Genomic DNA, 20,828 nt, shown 5'->3' with positions numbered 1-20,828 from the left:
CAGTTTATTCTACACTTCTCCTTTTTGGTTGCTCCGATAGTGGCTCTTACTAAGAAGAACAGTAACCCCAAATCCTGGCCTCCTGAGGCCAAAGAAGTCTTTTCCCAATTGAAATTGGCGTTTGCCTCTGCTCCAGTTTTAACGAGACCTGATCCAGGAAAACCATTCCTCCTCAAAGGAGATGCCTCATCGGTAGGAGCTGGAGCCGTTATGACCCAAAAGACCACCAGGGGTAAAACCATGACTTGTGTTTTTTTTCTCTAAAACCTTTTCGCCTGCCGAGAGGAATTATTCCATTGGAGATCGTGAACTGTTAGCCGTAAAGCTCGCCTTGGAAGAATGGCATCACCTACTTGAAGGCTCTACTCATCCAGTCAGTATCTACACAGACCATAAGAATCTTTTGTATCTTCAGTTCACTCAGCGTCTGAATCCCCGGAAGGCCAGATGGTCTCTTTTCTTCTCCCGATTCAATTTCCATTTTCGGCCCGCTGATAAGAACATCAAGGCCGATGCCCTCTCTAGGTCCTCCGATATGGTTAGGCTGGATTCCACTCCATGGCATATTGTACCACCTGAGCGTTTGATTTCTGCTGCTCCAGTTGACCTCCAACAGGTTCCACCTGGAAGATCCTTCATGCCACAACGACTAGACGTAGAGTTTTGAACTGGGGTCATTCTTCTTTACAGGCTGGACATTCTGGAGTACGGAAATCCTTCCAGTTAGTCTCTCGGCATTATTGGTGGCCACACCGAGAATGCAATGTCACAGATTTTGTCGATTCCTGTGTTATCTGTGCTCGTGACAAGATTCCATGGCAGAGAACTGCAGGACTATTAGAGCCTTTGCCTATTCTGGAAACTACCTGGTCTCACATAGCTATGGACTTTCACTGATGTCTTAAGTGAAGGAGATTCTGGCGACAAAGACCGTAAGAGGGTGACGTTGTTTTCTAGTGGACTGGAAGGGGTTTGGTCCGGAGGAAAGGTCCTTGGAGCCAGAGGAGAATATCTTGGACCATGACCTGGTCTAAAAGAGGGGACCATGACCTAAAAATAGGGGGAGACCAAAGGGGGGGGGGTACTGTTACATGCGAATGCCGGGCCGCTACTCCCCTCCTGCTTCCTCCCCTGTCCCAGGTTGCCAGAGTGTGTGTACCCACCCTTTAGGGTGCGCATGCGCTGGCTCTCTGCGTTTTAAAGGGCCAGTACGCCCTTAATTGGTTACTGCTGCTCGCTGACACTATAAGTGTCAGCACTTCCTGTTTGCCCTCACCGGATCTTTATGCCCCACAGCCTTAGAGAAAGCCTCCCTTACTTGTGTTCTGACTTACTATGTACCAGACCTCCTTGCTACGTTTCCTGTTCACGCTCCAGTGCCGCCTGTCCTGATTTTCCTGCCTGTCCCCGACTACGAGTTTGCTTTATCATTCCTGTGCCCCGCTTCACCTCGGGCAGCCTGTGTGGATGAGTCGTATCAGGGGTAGCAACCTGGGTGCCGCCTGCTGCAGCAAGTCCATCCTGCTTTGCGGCGGGCTCTGGTGAAAACCAGTGGCACCTTAGACTCCGCTCCCTGGTATGGCCTATGCCATCATCCACACAGGCTTAGCGGATCCCCTTCACCACAGCCGTTACAGTTTAGTACTTTTTTATGTTCACACCATTTACCGTACAAATGGGGGGAAATGGGTGTGAATATGGAAATATGGAAGGGGTTAATATGTGTTTTTTTTTTTTTAAACCTTTATTAAACTTTATATTATTGATCCTCATAGGGGAATTTTAAAAGGAATCTTTAGATTCCTCATACAGATCAATGCAGTTCTATTGAACTGTGTTGATATGTGTATCTGCGCTCCATTGATAGAACCTGGTGCAGCCAGGCGCTATCAAATGCAGAGCCATGGCTGGGAAGGAAGGAGAGGTAAACCTTTCAGCTAACTTTACAGGGAATTGGACGAACCCCCCCCCCATGACCACCAGGGACTGTTTAAAGGTCCCTTTAGACGCCACAATCTAAATTATTAGCTGTCTGAAGCAAACGCTGCACGTCAGCTATTATCAGCAGCCCCCAGCTGCAATCAGCTAGGGGTAGCTGGGTATGGAGCGGGCTACAAACTTAGTGGCACCATCATGGACTAGATCCATCATCAGTCAAAAAGGGGTTAACATTATATTTTTAAAGTTCTGCACGCGACAATATCAAATATGTTTATAAATTTTTTTTTCATTGTTTGTAAAATGGGAAAAAGGGGTGATTTATTTTCTATTAGGAGGGCTTATTCCCTTTTTTTTCACAATTTATAAATTTTTTTTTTTTGCAGACCATATCAGCAAATGGCAGCAGAGCGGTGTGGAGCAGGTAAGCAGAGCTCTTGCCACCATCTTGATTCATCGGACACCCTTGTTCTGCGGGTGGTCCAATGAGTCTAATAAAGACCCCCTAATGCTGTTACGCTGAGCCCACCGGTCCCTGTTCCTCCCCGGAGCGCTCGCGGCATTCTCCTCTCTGCAGTGCCCCGGTCAGACCCGCTGACCGGGAGCGCTGCACTGACACTGCCGACGGGCATGCGATTCGCATAGCGGGACGCGCCCGCTTGCGGATCGCATCCCAATCCACTTACCTGTCCCGGTCCCCGGCTGTCACGTCCTGGCGCGCGCGGCTCTGCTCTCTAGGGCGCACGCGCGCCAGCTCTCTAAGATTTAAAGGGCCAGTGCGCCACTAATTGGTGCCTGGCCCAATCAGTGTAATTAGCTCCCACCTGCTCCACGCCTTTATAACCTTTCCTCCACGCCATTTCCCCTTCCCAGCATTGCCGGATCTTGTTGCCCTTGTGCCTAGTGAAAGCGTTTCCTGTGATTGCCTTACCAGTGTTTCCAGACCTTCTGCCGTTACCATTGACTACGAACCTTGCCACCTGCCCTGACCTTCTGCTACGTCTGACCTCGCCTTTGGCTAGTCCTTCTGTCCCACGCCTTCTCAGCAGTCAGCGAGGTTGAGCCGTTACCGGTGGATACGACCTGGATGCTACCGCCGCAGCAAGACCATCCCGCTTTGCGGCGGGCTCTGGTGAATACCAGTAGCAACTTAGACCCGGTCCACCGGTCCGGTCCACGCCAATCCCTCGCTGACACAGAGGATCCACATCCAGCCTGCCGAATCCTAACAAATGCTTTAGATGCCTTCATTAGATGCTGCTGATGTCTTATATTATCCTTGAGATCTTGGCTGCTGTTAACAGCAGCCAGGACCTAATAGATAATGGCAGACATTACTGTGTTTGGAGACACAGTTATTGCAGAACCCTGCAACATACTGTATATACTCAAGTATAAGCCGAGTTTTTCAGCACGATTTTTCGTGCAGAAAACGCCCCCTCGGCTTATACTCAAGTGAACAAAAGACTCTTCTGGCTTATCTGTGAGGGGATGGGCCAGGCGATCCATCTTCGGCCATCGATGCTGCAGGGACCGTCCGGTGGGGAGGGTTAGTCGTTCCGAGCTGTCCATCTTCACCGGGAGGCCCTCTTCTCCGCTCCGGGCAGGCCCCAAACTAGTGACTAGGGGACATCCCTGCGCGTCGTCGTCAACGCAATGTCACTAGTCAGTGGACGGCCCAGAGCGGAGAAGAGGGCCTCCTGGTGAAGATGGACAGCCCGGAATGACTAACCCTCCCCACCGGACAGTCCCTGCAGCATAGATGGCCGAAGATGGACGGCCCGGAACAGCTCACCCTTCCACAACTTGGGAGGTGAGTAGAAAATAAAAGGGGGGCCTGGATGATGACTAAGGGATTGACAGGCGGTGATGATGATGAGGGGGATGATAACGAGGGGGATTATGACGAGGGGGATGATGATGACGGGGTGATAATGACAGGGTGAGGATGACAGGGTGATGATGATGATGAGGGTGATAATGACGTGGGTGATGATGACGGGGGTCTGTATGATGACGGGGGGGGGGGGGGGGGATGATGTATTTCCCACCCTAGGCTTATAGTTGAGTCATATACAAAGAAGAAAATTTAGTAATTTACAAAAAGTATATTCTCATATATAAATCTTTATTAAATACTCAGATAAGAAATAGGAAGGATTCCACCCAAAAGGGGGAAGACAATAGGTGTCACTCAGTCTGCCATATTAAGTCTATGTAAAGAATCATATAGATATAAATAAATTGCCAAATATACTGTAAGGCCAAATCACAATGTTTAAAAACGCATTACAAGCAGAATCAACAGTACAAGGCATAAAGCATAACACATTACCACAAAGTAACAGGACAGGCACCAGAGCGACACCACCCACACACTGGCATTTCGGCAAAAGCCTTTGCCGAAACGCCAGTGTTGGGGTGGTGTCGCCCTGTACTGTTGCATTGTACTGTTGATTCTGCTAGTAATGCGTTTTTAAACAATGTTTAAAAATGCATTACTAGCAGAATCAACAGTACAAGGCAACAGTACAGAGCGACACCACCCCAACACTGGCGTTTCGGCAAAGGCATTTGCCGAAATGCCAGTGTGTGGGTGGTGTCGCTCTGGTGCCTGTCCTGTTACTTTGTGGTAATGTGTTATGCTTTATGCCTTGTACTGTTGATTCTACTTGTAATGCGTTTTTAAACATTGTGATTTGGCCTTACAGTATATTTGGCAATTTATTTATATCTACATGATTCTTTACACAGACTTAATATTGCAGTGACACCTATTGTCTTCTCTCTCTTGGGTGGAATCCTTCCTATTTTTTATCTGAGTATTTAATAAAGATTTATATATGAGAATATACTTTTTGTAAATTACTCCATTTTCTTCTTTGTATATGTGGATGTATCCTGGGAGGTCATATAGCACTATATTCATTGGGTGGTAACTTAAGTACATTTACTCGATAGTCGATAATTTACACACCCTTAGTGTCTGAAATATATCTTTGCTTCCTAGGTTTTTGGGGTGAAATTATGGGCCTCGGCTTATATTTGGAACGGCTAATACTCGAGTATATACGGTACATGTACGTTGCTGTACGCTTAGTACCAGTGTGATAGATGTATATGTGTGTATATATAAATTTTATATACTGTATATGTAAAATGCCCGTTTAGGATGAGGACTCCAGTCTTCTCTGTTACTTGTCAACTCCTCCCCCATCTGCTCTTTCCCATCTCGCCCCCACCATCGTGTAGAGGAAGTTGATGGCCATGAGGACAATGCCCATCCCCCATGCTATTTGCTCAATCTCTATATGCTAGAACATCCCACTAGTGAGGGTGGGAACTTATGCTAAGTACAGAGGTTATATAATCGAGTGGACAGCCTAATAAAGGACAGAAGCATTTGAAACTGACAATGGCTCCGTTTGATTTACTTTGGTATACTTCGGTATATAGATTCTGTATAAGGATTTGGCCGGGAGTAAGATAGTTACAAGAGCACTGATAAAATCCAGATCAGGTGGCACCCAACCTGTGGGGCACTGGGTTTTTAGGAATCATTGGCAAAGTCGCAATATATACGGAGAGGAGAGATTAAACAAAGGCTGGACAGCAGACGGAACTTGATCAACTCCAGGCGTACGGTAGGACATTCTTGTACCCTGCCAAAAGTACCCATGTCTCCCCTTTGTTTTATCTTGCTGCTCTAGTCGACTTGCTTGTGACCTAAACGAGGCAGGTAATCTCACCCAGCGTTTTTTTTAACCCATATACCTGTCATAAAAGTAGCTATCTACTGCCCGAGTGTGTATGAAGTGTGAGTGAATAAGTGGAATTGGGACTGTTCCTTGGGGAGTTGAGTTGCGGAGTACATTGTCGTAATTAAGCATCGGGAGGTTTAGGACAGATAATGTCATAAGTAAGCATCATTGGGATGTTTAGGACAGAGTCGTAAATAGATAGATGGTCTAGGACTGGGGGGCGCAGGATGTCTGGTATAGAGTCATAAATAGATCTTATCTAGGACTGGGGGTACAAGGGATTTTCCCGGCAATAACAGATTCCCGGAACTTGCCCCATTGCAACTGATTGAAAATGTGTCTTGTCTTAAGTGTCCATGAATTAATGTTAAGCTAGCTAATGTATTACTAGACCTAGTTACGAAAGTGTTTGTTGATTGAATCCTAATGTATTAGTGTTTTAAAGATATCTTTTAAAGAACAGGGGTTAAGAGGGGTTTTAGTTGTTCAACAGCTGGAGGTCTGCAGCTACTCCCCACCAAGAAAGAAAAAGAGCAGGAGGAAGGGGGGCTTGTGGGCTCTAGTTAGAGGGCTCCAGGTTTACATTTCCTGCACAGACATCACTGTGTTGTAAAGACAAGCAGGGGGGCCTATCTTTGCAGTCTTCACAGACCTCGCTGTGCTGAAAGGAAAGGGGGAGGGGAGCTGTAGGGGGCCAGAGAGTGTGCAAAGATGGAAAACTTATAAAAGCTGGAGAATCTGAAAAAAAAGCTTGTATGTATAATGGAATTAATAGAAAGTATGATGGGAGTGTTATAGAGTAAGGAAAAAATAAGTGAAGTTTTGATGGAAAACTTGTGGTGAGTTCAGAATGGAATGGATGAATTATAGATATTAAGGCAGTTGCAAGTTTGAAATATATTGATGGTTGATAGGATAAGAAGGTTTATAGATATAGCAGTGTTATATATAGTCATACAGCAGTGTGAAAATAGGACTGTCGTATAATGCTATCATTATGGAGCTAAGAATCCCTTATGGAGTGACACCCTAAAATCACACCCCAGATAATGTTAAGATTTTACCTTTATTCATCTCTCTCTCACTTTCTGGAGATAGCCATGAGGCTGCTAGTCTCTGCCACATGTTTACTCTGTATGGGGGGAAGCCATGTTACCACCCCCAGAAGTGAAGTTCCTCCCCCAGCAACCATTTTAGCTCACCCAATTAGTTCCCACCTCCACTCCCCGGCAGCCATTTTAACACACCTATTATAGTGAAGCATGTATGATGAATTAGGAATACATGGAGTATGACCAGTGAATGGTTTCTGGTGAAGCTGTGTATGTACATGTTTATGTAATAACGAACCTATTTGATGATATTTTATTAATTTCTTAATAAGTTTGTTTTCACAGGAGTGCAAGATGGATAAAAAAAAGACATTTATAAGGAAATGCAATTAATGGTCTGATTATATTATAGGAGGAAACAGAGAAGAAGTTTGGCCAAGGAGAATAAAATAAAACGTAAAATAAATTAAAAAGTAATCACTATTTAATTAATGAATATTACCTTAAGCATTTAAAATCAGTTACTGGTTTGTTGATTATAAATAATGCGCAATGAAGGTGATTTTTCCCAATTTTTGAAAGAGCTCTGTATATTTTTATTCTTTTACATTTTGTTTTTGGTGAGAATGTGGGCCCTGTGTGTTGTATGTTGAGAATTTGTAAATGTTGGTATTGTTACATGTTACATGTGTATTGTATGTCTCCATGTAAATAACACAGGAAGCCAAGTATACCTCGACGTTCGATGGTGATTGGTTATTTCTCGAACAGGAGGGAGGACAAAAAGCCAGACTCAGAGGGGTGGTGACCAGTGACATAGAGGAGTGGGAGGAGAAAGGTGGGGCTTATAGGAAGATTGACAGAACAGCCTTGGTCTACTGAAACACAGTCGCATTAAATTGAAGAAACTACATATCTACTGTTTAACCTTGAATGTGCTTATAGTACCTGCATACACAATGTGATATACCTATACATTCTACACTGTATTTATTTGAATAACATCAATTTTGAGTAGATAACTTCATAATGATAATTTTGTGTAACACGAAGATGCTGATTGTCTTAGATTTATAAAGGTCAAAAATTCAAGAGCCATGATAGGATATCAGAGAATCCATGGTTGATGCTGAGTTATAAATGTGAGATTGTTTCAAGTAATATAAAGATGTATAACATAAGACAGGATATATGGTGACCACAGGCAGAATGAAGTTCTACTACAATAAACCACTCGATCTGAGCTGGTGGTTCAGAGAAGTAGAGTTGAAGGTATTCACTGAGCTGTGTAAGACATCTGAAGGTATGAAACAATGAGTACGTGTATACTTTAATTACCGCTCACAAGTATGGGCCTATTGGAGTAAAAGTGTTGTTGAATCCTTGAGCGAACCAATCTGTAGTTTGTAATTCAAGTGTTCAAAGTCCGAGAGCGGCCAGAGAAAGGGGACATTGTAAAGATCAGAGCCACATGAAGGAAACAGCCCCAGAAGTCAAGGGGACTAAATGGTGAAGGAGGCTGCCAATGCTGCAGTGCTCCTGTTCCCCCACAGTTATGGTACAAAGTGTACAGGTGGATGGGCAATGTGGAATTTTCTGGTTAGGTCTCTTGCAGGAACCAGCTATGCATGTTGAGACCAATGAAAGAAGAAAGAGGTGGTACAGGGCAAAGACGGCATCCGGAGAGTTGGTAAGAAAATGTATGTGCCAGCAGTCTTGTACCCCATGGTAACATATATGACCCCATACATTAAGCAAAGGGGAGCTATGTGTGTAGTAATGTCCGTACATTGGGTGGCCTCAGGATTCAACAATGCAGAAAGAGGGTTTGTACAGACGTCATCATTTACATCTGACATATGACCTAGGTAAAACAATAAAGGTACCTGACCAACACGCGCCATAATAATCTTACCTGTTTCAGAGAATATGAGTAGACTTCATCTAACTGCCTGGGGTGGGCCAATATCAGTATGTCCTTCTCTGAATGTACTGATCCCTAACCATAGATACAGTAAAGAATACAATTAAGAACCTTTTATAAAGTTGTGCCTAGTACAGATTCTGTAATTGTCACCCATTTCCTTAAACCCTATGAGGTTGTGTCAGGAAATAAGTGAGGAAAGAGACGTTTACATATGATGGTCCCGTATAGATGTATCTAAGATATATTTTCTGATAACTGTTAAATCTATTTCTGTACATAACCATGGTTGTTCAAAAGGGAAAGATAATCGCAACGGATTGTTAGGATGTGAAAATGTAAAGGAGAATCAGTTGGTGAACATGTACAAATAGCGGGGTGCAATAAGTATTTCAGTGAGTGATAATGATATAAAGAAAAGGAATACTTGGTGTAAGATTATAGAAAGGATAGACCTAGCTAGTGGGATGAGTAAATGGTAACTATTGTAAAGTATGGGATACTTGGGGATATGAAGCTTAGAATCCGATTAGAAGGGAATTGAACTGAAAAATGCACATTAGTCAAGACACGTCTGCCCATACACACTTCCATTACCGAACCTACAAAGGAACCCAAACCACACTTTAGAAGTAAACGTGCAGCCCCTGCTGGGAGTTTTGATCCCTTTGTGTATATTGATGCTATAGGAGTCCCAAGGGGGGCCCCAGATGAGTTTAGAGCTATAGGTCAAGTAAAATAACTTTGTTGTGTGTTGTGTTTTGCTTTGCCTAAAGAAGAAGTGTGAGACGATCGTCGAGAATGCCACGCCAATGATGACGAATGTGGACTTTGAGATTACAGATGAAGCCTACACCCCCTTACAGAGCTTCAATGCCATCTATAACACCAGTGACCCATAGGGACAGCATCTGACTCCATATGTGTAAAGTCTGAGGCTAAGGGGGTCCATGGACAAGCCATGGGTCGTCTAAAGTACAGTGAAGCGTTCGAGAAAACACATTGGGGCAGATGAGTTAGGATGATGGAAATTAGGGAAAGGGAAAATGGTCATTTTAGGGAGGATTGTGATGTAAATGTGGGTATATATAAATTTTATATACTGTATATGTAAAATGCCCATTTAGGATGAGGACTCCATTCTTCTTTGTTACTTGTCCACTCCTCCCCCATCTGCTCTCTTCCATATCGCCCCCACCATCGTGTAGAGCAGTGTTTCTCAATTCCAGTCCTCAGGGCCCCCTAACAGGTCATGTTTTCAGGATTTTCGAAGTCTTTCACAGGTGACATAATTATGGTTAGTGAATCAGGCATCACCAAAATTATATCACCTGTGAAAGACTAAGGAAATCCTGAAAACATGACCTGTTAGGGGGACCTGAGGACTGGAATTGAGAAACACTGGTGTAGAGGAAGTTAATGGCCATGAGGACAATGCCCATCCCCCATGCTATTTGCTCACTCCGTATATGCTAGAACATCCCACTAGTGAGGGTGGGAACTTATGCTAAGTAAAGAGGTTATATAATTGAGTGGACAGCCTAATAAAGGGCAAAAACATTTGAAACTGACAATGGCTCAGTTTGATTTACTTTGGTATACTTCGGTATATAGATTCTGTATACGGATTTGGCCGGGAGTAAGATAGTTACAAGAGCACTAATAAAATCCAGATCACCAGGGCACAGCGACATACATGTACATTACGTGTCCTCTATGGGTTAACCCTTTGGGGACATTACGCTTACAGGTGCATGAACTATAACATGAAATATAATACTGGCAGAGGGTCCCCTATATTGCCACCTACAGTCAAGTCTTCGATGTAGCCTGGCTTACCTAGACTATATCAGTGGAAAGCTGATCTCACTGTATAACACTATGCAATATGCAAAGCATTATACAACCTATGAGGTTATTTTTGAAAGTTTTACAATCATTTTTATTGCATTGAACTACAGAATAAACAGAACATTTCATTTTTACCATTAGGAGCACTGTGATAAGAATAATTCCCCCAAAAATGGCAAAATTTCCCCCCACAAATTATTATTTTTATAGTTTATCAGTACATTTTATGGTAAAATAAGGTGTCGTTATTACAAAGCACAATTGATCATGCCAAGACAAGCCCTCATATAGGTATGGGGATGGAACATTAAAAGAGATATGGCTCTTAAAAGGAAAGTAGGGAAAAATATAATGCATAAATGAAAATTGGCTTCATCCTTAAGGCCATCCTTAACTCCTTAAGGAATACCCCTTTAAGAGGATAAAGGGGTACTTTGCTGTTAGACATCTCATCCCCTACCTCAGTCCGGTACCACAGAAGCCCGGAGTTAAGTTTTCTTCAAGGCTAATGACGGGCGTTGCAGGGGACGGGGCATCATGATGTCACGTCCGCCCCCCTCAAAGCAAGTCTATGGAAGGAGCATTACGTCCCCTCCCATAGACTTGCATTGAGGGGGCGGGGTATGACGTCACAAGGGGGCGCACCGTGATGTCACAATGCCCCATCCCCTGCACCGCCCGTCATCAGCCTTGGAGAAAACTTACCTCCGGGATGCTGAGGTACCGGGCTGCTGCAGGGGACCCCCGTGATCTCCCCTGCAGCTGCCCGGTACCTCAGCAGCCCGGAGCTAAGTTTTCTCCGAGGCTGATGACGGGCGGTGCAGAGAACGTTCACACAGGTGGATTTCATTGTAAAGTTGCAGCGTGTTTCCCACTACGAGTCTGAATGGAGGCGACTCTCCATGGGCTGTGTGAAGTAGATTTTCGGCCGCAGATTTTGTGAAAAATTGTGTGAACCCAACACAATCATGGAAAAAGCAAAAAAAAAAAAAAAAGGGGCATGGCTTAATGATGTCAGTGCTACCTGACCTATTTACTAACAAATTCATAAAAATATATGTAAATATGTGGCCGAAAACCTGGGCCATTATATTATTTGGCTTTCCTAGCAGAAAACAACACAACTAAATCTAGTCAAGCTTTCAGATCTCACCTTGTGGGTAGGAGAAATAGACGAGTGATGCTGAAAACCAAGGCAAAAACGATAAACAAGACATTACACGTCCTCTTCCACTTGCTGTAATTGCACATCTTTGCTAACTGGGAAATAAAGGACACTTTTTAGGAAGATCACTTTAGGGTTAAAGTAAACAGAGTTCAAAACACAGAATAACATTTTTTAATGAAAATAACTTCCTATAGATTTCATTATAGTATAAACATCCACATGTTTTTGGCTTTTTTTCATACCTTTATATTTAAAACAGGATGAGTATATATATATATATCATAGCTATGATGGTCTGATAACTTAATGCTGGCTATGATAGAAAATTATCATCAATTTGTTGGGATCAGATCAGATGGGCTTGACTTCACTCCACATACATCTGTGAGCCTTGGGCACCTATGACCTGACACCAATTCACTGGTAATCCTTCCTCAGACTACTTTTGGTAAGCAATAACCACAACATTTAAAAAATTCAGCTCGGAAATTCTGTTGCAGCAGACTCCCAATTTTTTTGTTTTCCCTGGGATTGTGCGGCAGAATTTTGTGTGGTGGAAACTTGAAATTCTGGACTGAGCAGAAAGAACTTACATGTTCAGTCCAGAATTTTTATTTCATGGCAGATATTTTCACTATGGAACTTCTGCTTGGAAATACATTGCTGTCTATAGAGAAGGCACATTTTTGAGCTGGCTTATCGCAGGTTTGTTCTGCCGGCGCCTGCTGCCTCCGGAATGTTCGGCTGTAATGTTTTTTTCAGGAAATTCTGCCGAGTGAATGTGGCCTAAGGCTACCCATGCCTACCTGATGAATTCAAGTAACAGTACAAGGTAAATCATGGCTCAGTCCGCAGTGGCATTGCTAGGGGGGTGCGGACTGCAGCGGGTAACACCCCCCAAGTAAGGTGACATCACCAAGTGGGAAGTAATCTTGTCACCCCAGCAATGCTTCCACAGAGGCAGTTAGTCACTTGAATGGTGGAGCAGGAGCTGTCAGCTCCCCCCTCCACCATTCACGCTCACATGCAGCATCCACTTCATGCTCTCAAGCGTGTGAGCCGCTGAGAGGATCCCCCGGCAGTGCAGCGCGATGATGTGACCTCATCGCGCCTGCCAGGAGATCCAGTGTGCCGTATTTTGCGTCATATTTTCTTTCCCATTGAAGTCAATGGGTAGCAAAATACCCAGCTGATATTGCTACCCATTGACTTCAATGGGAAAGAGAATATGCAGCAGCAAATATGCAGCAAAATACGCCATGTGGGAACATGCTCTAGTAGAGTATTATTGTTGTTGTTTTTTTATGGAACATTATTATTATGTGGAGGAACAGGACAGGGCGTTATTATTATTATATGTGCGGGTCACAGGACAAGGGACATTATTATTATGTGGGAGCACAGGACAGGGCATTATTATATGTGGCGGGCACAGGACAGGGGGCATTATTATTATGTGGGGAACAAGGAAGGGGCATTTTTATTATGTGGTTTCACAGGACAGGACATGATTACTATATGTGAGGGGCACAGAGTGTTTTGTATTTCAGAGATATAGTGTATATGATAAGGAATTTCTGGGGTGGTAAAGTTTTTATGTGTCCCAATATGTTGCAGTATTGTATTCAGAGGGTGAACTGTACGGCAAGGTTATATCCAGAGGGTACAGTGTGTGGTAGTATCATATTCAGAGGGTACAGTATGTGGCAGGTTTATATTGTGGTACCTTGGTGGGGATATAGAGTAGTTGGGGTGTTGCTTTTCTTGTATTATAAAGGGCGCTGTTAACCCTTGTCACTCGTGACACCAGGGTGGGGGTTAAATACTGTAATGGTGCTGGGCCTATCGCCACTCTTCCTTAGAATGATACGTGAATGCGTAATAAATGGATTGTCCACAACCACTGTCAACTGAAACTTGCAGGAACTTTTACTGAAGATTTTCTGAAGCAGCTCCCTTATATGGGCAGGGGCGGGCCATTTGGATTGTCCGAAACAACTATCACTCACCTAAGGTCCTTCAACATACCATAGAGTTCTGAACCGTGTCACATGACCTGCAGGTCCTGCGACGCTAAAACAACATATACATATTTACATAGATAATATCTATAAATATCAAGTTACTAAGGGGTGACTAGGGGTTAATTAGGGAAGCGAACCCCGACAGTCCTAGGGACTCTGACTTTGGGGACAAATAACTAAGGCACAGTATGAAATACGGTGCCGGGACACCACAAACCCCCTTACTTAAAACAAGTCGACCCTGACGCCTGTCCCCTAAGGTAGAGGGACTAGGACAAGGACAGAATTATAAACATTCTATATACATTCTGATGAAATCTTTCTTTTAGTCTAATATCCTTACTAGGCAACTATGAAGCTTACTAGACATTATGAAGCTATCTAGACATTATGAAGCTATCTAGACATTAGTTTCTAGCTCCTTAGACATTTTTATAGCTCTCTGTACATTTGTGAGGCTAACTAGACATTAGTGCAGCTCTCTATACCTTTAGTTTCAAGCTGACTAAACATTTTTGAAATCTCACCACATTTTCTTTTGTTTTGCCATGATGAGTCACCCGTTACTACACAGAAGGGTATATTGGGTATATCTACCAATAAAGTTAGCTACTAGGGTCTATCGGCTACACGCTACTCACCCCTAGAACACAACATTATAACCTTACCTAGGTTACCTTTAGAAAAACGTGTTTAATCTTAAGCTCGCGAGAGCACCTACTGGCCAGGTAGAGCATCTCACACACGTAATAAAGAGAAGAGAGAAGATGAGTGTACCTAACAGTGGCAGGAATTGGATATCAATAGGCTACAATTCCTAAAGTGTTTCTTGAGTGTGAGACATATTTTTATTTTGTGTATGTACTGAAGAAGACTGAGGTAGTACATTTAAGTGAGCAATTTAAGGTACTATGTGTGCAAGTACTGCTCAGTAGTCAGTCTTGGTATCTTAGGGGTAGTTTATTTTTTACGACAGGTGCTAGCGATTGGCGACTGTAATGCTACTCTCAGAGGAGCCGGGAGAGTCACCTATTTAGCAACTACTAAAGCACCTTTTTCGTATTTTTTTTTATACATTTGTATGTACATGTATACAAGAATTATTTAAATTTTTTTTGTTTTTAGTGTACACGTACATCTAGCGGACATTTTTCGTGTACAACACTTACTTACTTTTTATGTACACAGACACAAGGCTATTTTTTCTGTGTACAAGAACCATATACATTTTTATTACACAGACTTACATATTTATTAACACTCCAACAAGGTTCAGGCGCATACACCTGATAAGAGCAATTTTTAGCAAGAGAGTCTCATAAATATAGGGATATATACACAAACGGACGTGTAAGGATCTGCAGTCCACCTACACTAGGAGTCTATGTTTCACATCTGCCACAAATCAGCCTGGTACAAAACTTATGAATCTCCTACTGGTTAGGAGTCTCTTGACCTGATGGTCAGGCACAAAGCTTAACCCCTTAAGGACCAGAGCATTTTTTGCACATCTGACCACTGTCACTTTAAACATTAATAACTCTGGAATGCTTTTAGTTATCATTCTGATTTCGAGATAGTTTTTTCATGACATATTCTACTTTAACATAGTGGTAACATTTTGTGGTAACTTGCATCCTTTCTTGGTGAAAAATCCCAAAATGTGATGAAAAATTTGAAATTTTTTTTATAACTTTGAAGCTCTCTGCTTGTAAGGAAAATGGATATTCCCAAAAAAAATATTTTTATTCACATTTCCAATATGTCTACTTTATGTTTGAATCATAAAATTGACATGTTTTTACTTTTGGAAGACATCAGAGGGCTTCAAAGTTCAGCAGCAATTTTCAAATTTTTCACAAAATTGTCAAACTCACTATTTTTCACGCACCAGTTCAGGTTTGAAGTGGATTTGAAGGGTCTTCATATTAGAAATACCCCACAAATGACCCCATTATAAAAACTGCACCCCCAAAGTATTCAAAATGACATTCAGTCAGCATTTTAACCCTTTAGGTGTTTCACAGGAATAGCAGCAAAGTGAAGGAGAAAATTCACAATCTTCATTTTTTACACTCGCATGTTCTTGTAAACCCAATTTTTGAATTTTTACAAGGGGTAAAAGGAGAAAATGTATACTTATATTTGTAGCCCAATTTCTCTCCAGTAAGGACATACCTCATATGTCTATGTAAATTGTTCGGCGGGCGCAGTAGAGGGCTCAGAAGCGAAGGAGCGACAAGGGGATTTTGGAGAGTACGTTTTTCAGAAATGGTTTTTGTGGGGCATCTTGCATTTAGGAAGCCCCTATGGTGCCAGAACAGCAAAAAAAAAAAAAAAAACACATGGCATACCATTTTGGAAACTAGACCCCTTGAGGAACGTAACAAGGAATAAAGTGAGCCTTAATACCCCACAGGGGTTTCACGACTTTTGCATATGTAAAAAAATGTTTTTTTTCACTAAAATGTGTGTTTCCCCCCAAATTTCACATTTTTGCAAGGGTTAATAGCAGCACATTTGTAACCCCATCTCTTCTGAGTATGGAGGTACCCCATAAGTTGACCTGAAGTACACTACGGGCGAACTACAATGCTCAGAAGAGGAGGAGCGCCATTGAGCTTTTGGAAAGAGAATTCGTTTGGAATGGTAGTCAGGGGCCATGTGCATTTACAAAGCCCCCCGTGGTGCCAGAACAGTGGACCCCCCCACATGTGACCCTATTTTGGAAACTACACACCTCACAGAATTTAACAAGTGGTGCAGTGAGCATTTACACCCCACTGGCGTTTGACAGATCTTTGGAACAGTGGGCTGTGCAAATGGAAAATTAAATTTTTCATTTTCACGGATCACTGTTCCAAAAATCTGCCAGACACCTGTGGGGGGTAAATGCTCACTGTACCCTTTATTACATTACATGAGGGGTGTAGTTTCCAAAATGGGGTCACATGTGGGGGGGTCCATTGTTCTGGCACTATGGGGGCTTTGTAAACACAAGTGGCCTTCAATTACGAACAAATTTTCTCTTCAAAATCCCAATGGCGCTCCTTCTCTTCTGAGCATTGTAGTGCGCCAGCAGAGCACTTTACATCCACATATGGGGTATGTTCTTACTCAATAGAAATGGGGTTACAAATTTTGGGGGGCTTTTTTCCTATTTTCCCTGGTGAAAATGAAAAATTTAGGGTAACACCAGCATTTTAGTGAAAAAAATTTTTTTCTTCTCATTTTCCCATCCATCTTTAATGAAAATTCGTCAAACACCTGTGAGGAGTTAAGGCTCACTATACCCCTTGTTACATTCCGTGAGGGGTGTAGATTCCAAAATGGGGTCACATGTGGGTAATTTTTTTTTTTTTGCGTTTATGTCAGAACCGCTGTAAATTCAGCCACCCCTGGGCAAATCACCTATTTAGACCTCAAATGTACATAGTGCACTCTCACTCGTGAGCCTTGTTGTGCGTCCGTACAACATTTTACACCCACATCTGGGGTATTTCCGTACTCAGGAGAAATTGCGTTACAAATTTGGAGGTCTTTTTTTGCTTTTACCACTTGTGAAAATAAAAAGTATGGGGCAACACCAGCATGTTAGTGTAAAAAAAAAAAAAAATATTTAAAACCAACAGGCTGGTATAGACCCCAACTTTTCCTTTTCATAACGGGGTAAAAGGATAAAAAGCCCCCAAAATTTGTAGTGAAATTTCTCCCGAGTACGGAAATACCCCATATGTGGCCCTTAACTGTTTCCTTGAAATACGACAGGGCTCTGAAGTGAGAGAGCGCCATGCGCATTTGAGGACTTCATAGGGATTGCATAGGGGTGGACATAGGGGGATTTACGCCAATGATTCCCAAACAGGGTGCCTCCAGCTGTTGATAAACTCCCAGCATGCCTGAACAGTCAGTGGCTGTCCGGAAATGCTGGGAGTTGTTGTTTTGCAACAGCTGGAGGCACCGTTTTGGAAACACTGCCGTACGATACGTTTTTCATTTTTATTGGGGGGGGGGGACAATGTAAGGGGGTGTATATGTAGGGTTTTACTCTTTATTATGTGTTAGTGTAGTGTAGTGTTTTTAGGGTACATTCACACTGGCGGGCGTTTACAGTGAGTTTACCGCTAGGAGTTTGTGCTGCGGCGACAAATTTGCCGCAGCCCAAACTTGAAGCAGAAAATTAACTGTAAAACTGCCTGTGTGAATGTACCCTGTACATTCACATGGGGGGGGGGAGGGGAACCTCCAGCTGTTTCAAAACTACAATTCCCAGCATGTACTGACAGACCGTGCATGCTGGGAGTTGTACTTTTGCAACAGCTGGAGGCACACTGGTTGCAAAACCTTCAGTTACCTAACTCAGTATTTTCCAACCAGTGTGCCTCCAGCTGTTGCATAACTTCAACTCCCAGCATGTACTGATCGCCGAAAGGCATGCTGGGAGATGTAGTTATGCTACAGCTGGAGGTGTGCAACTACAACTCCCAGCATGCAGAGACAGCTGTTTGCTGTTTGAGCATGCTGGGATTTGCAGTTTTGCAACATCTGGAGAGCTGTAGCTTAGAGACCACTGCACAGTGGTCTCCAAACTGTGGACCTCCAGATGTTGCAAAACTACAAATCCCAGCATGCCCGGACAGCAAACTGCTGTGTGGGCATGCTATCAGTTGTAGTTTTGCAAGATCTGGAGGTGCACAGTATAGAGATCACTGTGCAGTGGTCTCAAACTGTAGACCTCCAGCTGTTGCAAAACTGCAAATCCCAGCATGCCTTAAAAGCTCTCTGGGCATGCTGGGAGTTATAGTTTTGCAACATCGCCAAATGGGTGAGTGGACTTCCCCGTCCTGCCCCACCTATTATGGGTGGGCACAACGGGGAAACCGAAAGTAATGCCCGCCGCCCCCGATCTGCTATTGGTGGTCACGTCTAGACCACCAATAGCAGGGATAGGAGGGGTGGCACCCCTGCCACCTCACTCCTATCTCTACAGGGGGATCCTGGGTGTCATGGACAACCGCGATCCCCCTTCTATTCCGGGTCACCATAGACTCGTATGACCCAGAATCGGCGCAAATCGAAAGTGTAAATTCACTCGTGATTTGCGCCGATCGCCGACATGGGGGGGTCTGATGACCCCCCTTGGCATTTGCACGGCATGCCTGCTGAAGGATTTCAGCAGGAATGCCGTTCCGACCTCTGCCTGGTGGGCGGCAGAGACCGGAGAAACACCAGGACATCCTTGGTCCTTAAGGCACAGGGTGCCAGGATGTCCCCGGACGTCCTTGGTCGTTAAGAGGTTAATGGTTACGTTACTGAACTTGGAACTGGAACAGTCTTAGCATAGTCCTGCTAGGCACATATGTCTTTAACTTTGTTACTAAAAAACAAAAGTGGTTAGCAAAGAAAACAACAGTCATTACTTTACAGTCCTTTAGAAAATATTTTTCCGTACTCTTCTTGTGCCTCTTGTAGACCCCCTAGCCCTTCCAACATCAGGGGCTGGCTGGGAGATAATGTAACTGTCCCACACCACATTGGTGAGATAGAATGGGTAACAGTGGGATTCAAGGTGACCAGGGGTTTACTGGTCGGGATCAAGGTTGGTGCATAAGGTTTTAGCCCCATCTCCATGCCAGGAGTGGGCCACAGCACTTTCGTTGGTACCCTTGCAAGAGGCAAACTCTCATTGCTCCGAGAGGGCCTAGATACATACGTTGGTACCTTGGAAACAGACAAACTCTCATTGCTCCGAGATGGTCTAGGTACGGTCTTTGGTGCCCGCAATGGGCTTACTTTCTTGGTCCTGAGCAGGCCTTGGCACTGTGCTGCACGAAACAGATGACTGATGCTGTAGAGGCTCCTCCTCCTTGAGTACGTGGGTGGAGGCATCAGGAGCAGACCATTTCGGCCTCAGGTTAAAGGGATCCGATTCCCAATCTGTAGACGGAAAGTATTTGAAGGGAAGCTGTGTTGGGGCTGTTGGTCTTGTGACCGCAGCAGCCCATTCTCCACGCAAGGCCTGGACGGGGGTGTACTCCACTCTCTCACCCACCTCCAGAGAGTAGAACTTTTTATGTAGATATGGCCTCTGTACTGCTCGCCGGTTTACGAGGATGGTTTGCCCTGTATGGCAATCTAGGAGTGTCCCATAACCTCTGACCTTGTCGAACTTGGCCACAGTTGCTCTTCGTCATTCTAAAGGCTCCTCCCCTTCTCGGGGATGATCCCACTTATGGATGTAGAGTGCTTCCATTTCTTTACTATTCTCCTGATAACGAATCCTTTCCTCAGCAAATGCACATGCTTAGGAGTGTACAGTTCTCTGTGTTGGGCCTTTAATTTGTCCATCATCTCAGCTAGCTCGGCTTCCTGACGGGCCCTTTCTCTTTGTGCGGTTGGAATTGGTGGGAGTGGCTTCCCAGGTATAGGTTGTAGAACCGCGTGCATATACTCGATAAGTCCTGGCTCGTCCCCAAAAATCCACTGGGGCAAATCTGGTGAGCGCGGTCGCGCACTCGGCAAGATGGATAGGGGTATTTCAGGCTCAGGGCTGGAGGAGGAAGAAAAGGCCGCCTCTGGTGGGGTACTCACTGCAGACTTCTCCGATGTGATCTCGGCCCACGAGCCCCAGGACCTGTGGTGAGGGGACAATCTCACCGACGATACTACTCCAGGGGTCCCAGCGCAGTCTCCTGGAGGTGTATCCGGCCAGTCATCATCGGGCAGTGGGGGAAGATTGCAGGCCCCCTCTTCGTCCAATGATAACCGCTGCAGATGGTTGGCAATATCCTGGAATAGTTGGGCTGCGACCGCCACAACTTTCCGTTGCTCCGGCGCCATTTTGCTGTTCTCACCATGTGGAACGATGCTCTCCTCCATGTCTGTACTCTCTGGCTCCTTGTGCAGACTGAAGAGATCGCTGTGCAGGGTGTCCTTTATACTGGGCTTCCCCAAAATGGCGGCCAGCAGGAAGGACGTCATCGGTGCAGCCCCTACTTCCTGTCCTCCCAGAAACGACTCCTCTGTTTCCAAGTTCCCTTTCGGCTGTGACACTTTCGGGGTGGGACGTGGTGCAGCGCGGGACTTTTTTGCGCGCTTCTCAGGCAGCGG

The 20,828-nt window shown here is 44.3% G+C and overlaps 1 protein-coding gene across 6 annotated transcripts in view; it reads right to left on the bottom strand.

Moving 5' to 3' along the window:
- Window positions 1–20,828, bottom strand: part of CERS4 (ceramide synthase 4) — a 324,796-nt gene that overhangs the window by 24,914 nt on the left and 279,054 nt on the right. For all 6 annotated transcript variants that reach the window (XM_056569864.1, XM_056569861.1, XM_056569856.1 and 3 more), the window contains one exon: window positions 11,680–11,786. In XM_056569864.1, the coding sequence (XP_056425839.1) occupies window positions 11,680–11,786 (107 nt within the window). The remainder of the gene's footprint in view (window positions 1–11,679; window positions 11,787–20,828) is intronic.

This window comes from Hyla sarda, chromosome 1 (assembly GCF_029499605.1).
Source record: "Hyla sarda isolate aHylSar1 chromosome 1, aHylSar1.hap1, whole genome shotgun sequence".
NCBI classification, from domain to species: domain Eukaryota; kingdom Metazoa; phylum Chordata; class Amphibia; order Anura; family Hylidae; genus Hyla; species Hyla sarda.
This window is presented reverse-complemented; position numbering and strand designations above follow the sequence as displayed.